The sequence below is a fragment of the Eulemur rufifrons genome, chromosome 6 (assembly GCF_041146395.1).
Source record: "Eulemur rufifrons isolate Redbay chromosome 6, OSU_ERuf_1, whole genome shotgun sequence".
Lineage (NCBI taxonomy): Eukaryota > Metazoa > Chordata > Mammalia > Primates > Lemuridae > Eulemur > Eulemur rufifrons.
The window spans coordinates 56839162-56842906 of NC_090988.1; the positions used below are offsets into that span (position 1 = coordinate 56839162).

Here is a 3745-nt window from a genome sequence, read left to right on the forward strand (position 1 = left end):
ATATGAATTAAGTATTATATGATATAAAGGAATTTGTGTTAATTTTATTAGGTGTGATTATGGCATTATGATACATACACACATTCTCACACACATTCACACACACATATGAACAGATGTTCACAGTACCTTGAAAAAATAGTGACACAGAGTATGCTCTCTAAAACTCAGAAAGCTAAATTCCAGAATTTAATTTAATCCTGGTTCCACAATTTACTAGCTTTGTGAATTTGGGCAAGCTACTCAAACTTTTTTGATCCTTGGGTTCACAGCGACAATACAGTTAGGATAGGATATTTAATTCCTTTTAAAAGGAATTAATATCTCTAATTCTTACAGTAATTATTAGGACAAAATGATAAAGACCCCAAAATAAGCTTTAATGCAGTCTGGAACATAGTAAGCACATAACAAACTTTACCTCTTTTTATTAGGTTATATTTTGTAACATTAGTATCATCATTAGCAGTCAGACTACACAGTGAAGGACAGAACAGAAATAGGCAGATGCCTAAATGCTGACAAGAGCACCCCTGGGCACATACACATACCGGCACACTTAATTCTACCCTTAGGTTAGGGTTATGAGTTCATATCATACATCTGAAACAGGATAGCTTGAACAATACTAACTGTGGCCATATTTCACCCAGTCTTGTAGTTGTCCATCTGTTCTGATCTTTTGGAGCCCATTCAGTGCAGCATATACACAAGTACTGGAGACCATGACCTTGGTTCATAAATGGGAGCTGTTCAGGGAAGAAGGTTATAGTGCCCAGTCCATGGCCCCTAGGAAATACAGCCCTGGGCTTTTCACTCACTCCCTGTCTTCCTCTAAGGCTTGTCCCTATCAAACCCCCTCAAACAACCAGCACTCACCAAATCCTGGGCATCAGGCCAAAGGGAAAGAAGAGTGTGCTGACAGACACACAGAAAATCTGCCAGGGGGCAGACACATGACCCAAAGATCAGAGCAGAGCAGAAAGGAAGAACTAGTAGAGAGCTTGATTCCCTGGCCATTTATTTTCTCTGACCACTGCTCAATGTGGGGAAAACCTCTGTAGTTAGGGCCTTAGGGACTCTGATGCCTCTCTTCTCACTCTCATAGGAAAAACATGGAGAAGTTTCTATTAACTCTGTCTATGCTTTTGGGTTAACACTGCCTCAGGATGCTTGGTTTTATTTTATTTTGCATTTACATGTGAGCTGATATAAACCTGCCTATCATATGATCCAGGTTTCAAACTCATGCCCCACATAGGAAAAAGGACCTTGGACAAGTTACTTAATCTCCATAAAAATGTGCTTATAGAAGTACTTATCTCTCACAATTGTGTCTGGATTGACAAATTAAGATATATATAACCTGAACTTTTGTACCCCCATAATGAGGTGAAATAAAAAAAAAAAAAAAAAAAAGAAAGGGAAACTGCATTTGAATTCTGATCGGGATTAAGGAGTATGTACTTTTAAATTAGCTCAGAAGCTACTTATTTATTGTTCCTTCAGCAAATTTTTAAAAATATCAGGACTGGGCCAATCCATGTTCTCAGCAAAATGGAAATAACCGGATGAGAATCAGAGAATACCAGAAAATCTCCTGGTATCTGTGAGTGTTTTTAGCAAGGCAGCACAGAAAGTAGAATCCCCTCCTATTCCCAGATTGTCTTAATTTTATATAACTAGAGTTCACATAGAAGTAGACAGTGGAATTGTGGTTACCAGACAGAGGGGGCAGGAAGAGTATGTGGAAAAAGGAGACGTTACTTTAAGGGGTCAAAATTTCAAGTAGAAAAGATCAATAAGTTCTAGTGATCTATTATTGTACACTGTGGCTACTATAGTTAAAAATAATGTACCGTATACTTCAGAATTGCTAAGAGTAGATTTTAAATCACCTCACCACAAAGAAATGATATGTGTGTGAGGAGATGGATATGTTAATTAGCCTGATTTAATCATTCCATGATGTATACACATTTAATAACATCATATTGTTCCACATAAGTATATCAAATTATTTGTCACTTAAATATTATAAAAATAACTAAAAATAAATTATTTAAAATTGTAATAGAGAGCCACAGTACATAACACCATATCACTCATTATAGCTGAAAATCACAATTTCCAAATTTTATTCACTTTCCATTTTGAGTAGCTCAGCTGTCTGTTTTCATTTCCTTCCTGATCACATGATCATATCTTATACATCCCCATGTTCCAGAAACAAAGAGGTCATCAAGGATATTTTTATAGATAGAAACAGCTCTGTCATATAGATCATGACACTTACTTGGTGCACAAAATCATCTGTAAGCAGTTCTCTCCTTAAGTAGCATTTGATTCTTCATTCCTGCTATATTTCTGTACACTACAAACTTATCCTGCCTTTCCCATTGCCCAATGGAACATCATTCCATACCCTTGGCAGAAAACAAAAGTATGACCTTATCTCTAATCTGCTTGGTCTTCACTCCATAAACAATGGGGTTGAGTGCAGGTGGGATAACAATGTACAGGTTGGCAAATAAGATGTGGAAAGTGTGGGAGATATTGTGTCCAAAGTGATGGGCAAGGATGGAGAAAGAGGCAGGTGTATAGAACATGAGAATGACACAGACATGGGAACCACAGGTGCAAAGGGCCTTCTGGTGGGAATCTTGGGATGGGAGGCGAAAGACAGCGCAGAGGATGAGAGTGTAGGACACACCAATGAGGATCACATCTGAGATGACTGTCATGAAGGTTACACAAAAGCCCAACCAGATGTTGATGGAAATATCAGCACTGGTGTGCCGGGCAACACCTATATGCTCACGGTAAGTGTCGGGTATTATGCGTGTCCTGCAAAAAGGCAGGCATGTCAGCAAAAATACCACTGGCAGAATGATGCAGAACCTTCGAAAGGCAAGGCCCACCACAATCTTAATGATGGTTTTGGGGGTCAAGATGGTGGTGTATCTCAAGGGAGAACAGATGGCCACATAGCGATCAAATGCCATATCCATCAAAATGACTGAATCCAGGGCAGTGCTATAGTGGAGGAAGAACATTTGTGTAAGGTACCCTGGGAATGTGATTTCTTGAACCCCCAGCCAAAAGATACTGAGTACTTTAGGCACAGTGGTTGTGGACAAGATGAGGTCCATCATGGCCAGCATGGAAAGAAAGAACATGGGTTCATGAAGGCTATGCTCCACTGCAATGAGGTAGAAAAGGATGCAGTTTCCCATAATGGCCATGATGTAGATGATGCAGAAGGGAATCCCAATCCACACATGGAATTGCTCCAGCCCTGGGATCCCCATCAGAATGTAGGGGTTGTAACTGCTCAGGTTGAAAATGATCATGTCAGACCAAGATGGCACAAGTCTCAAGTCCTGGAGACAGAAGATGATAAAGAATAGTTAGAGAAATTTGAGTCACTCTGATTTCCAGCAAGTCTTCATTATCGAGTCCTACAGACAGAGTGACTGTATAGTTTATCATTCAAGTAGGACCCCTTCAAAGTCCCACTCCAAGGTTGAAATTAATAATAATGGCAGCCACATGCAAAAATCAATATTGTCCCAGATACATTTGGATGTACAGTTAGTCTACCTAAAGAAAACTTCTTTCTCTTGGCCACCCACAGTAGTTTACACAACTTCTCCACGAAGCCTTCCAGACTGGCCACACTCTTCTTTGTACACTGTCTTCTGATACAAGTTTTCAAAGTATGGGATGTAATTTTCACAGGTTA

The 3745-nt window shown here is 39.4% G+C and overlaps 1 protein-coding gene across 1 annotated transcript; it reads right to left on the bottom strand.

The window, feature by feature from the left end:
- Positions 1-2414: 2414 nt before the first annotated feature.
- On the bottom strand, positions 2415-3365 carry LOC138384140 (olfactory receptor 52H1-like). Its single transcript, XM_069469414.1, has one exon. The coding sequence runs from the start codon at positions 3351-3353 to the stop codon at positions 2415-2417; it is 939 nt and encodes a 312-aa protein (XP_069325515.1). The 5' UTR covers positions 3354-3365.
- Between the last annotated feature and the right edge of the window lie 380 nt (positions 3366-3745).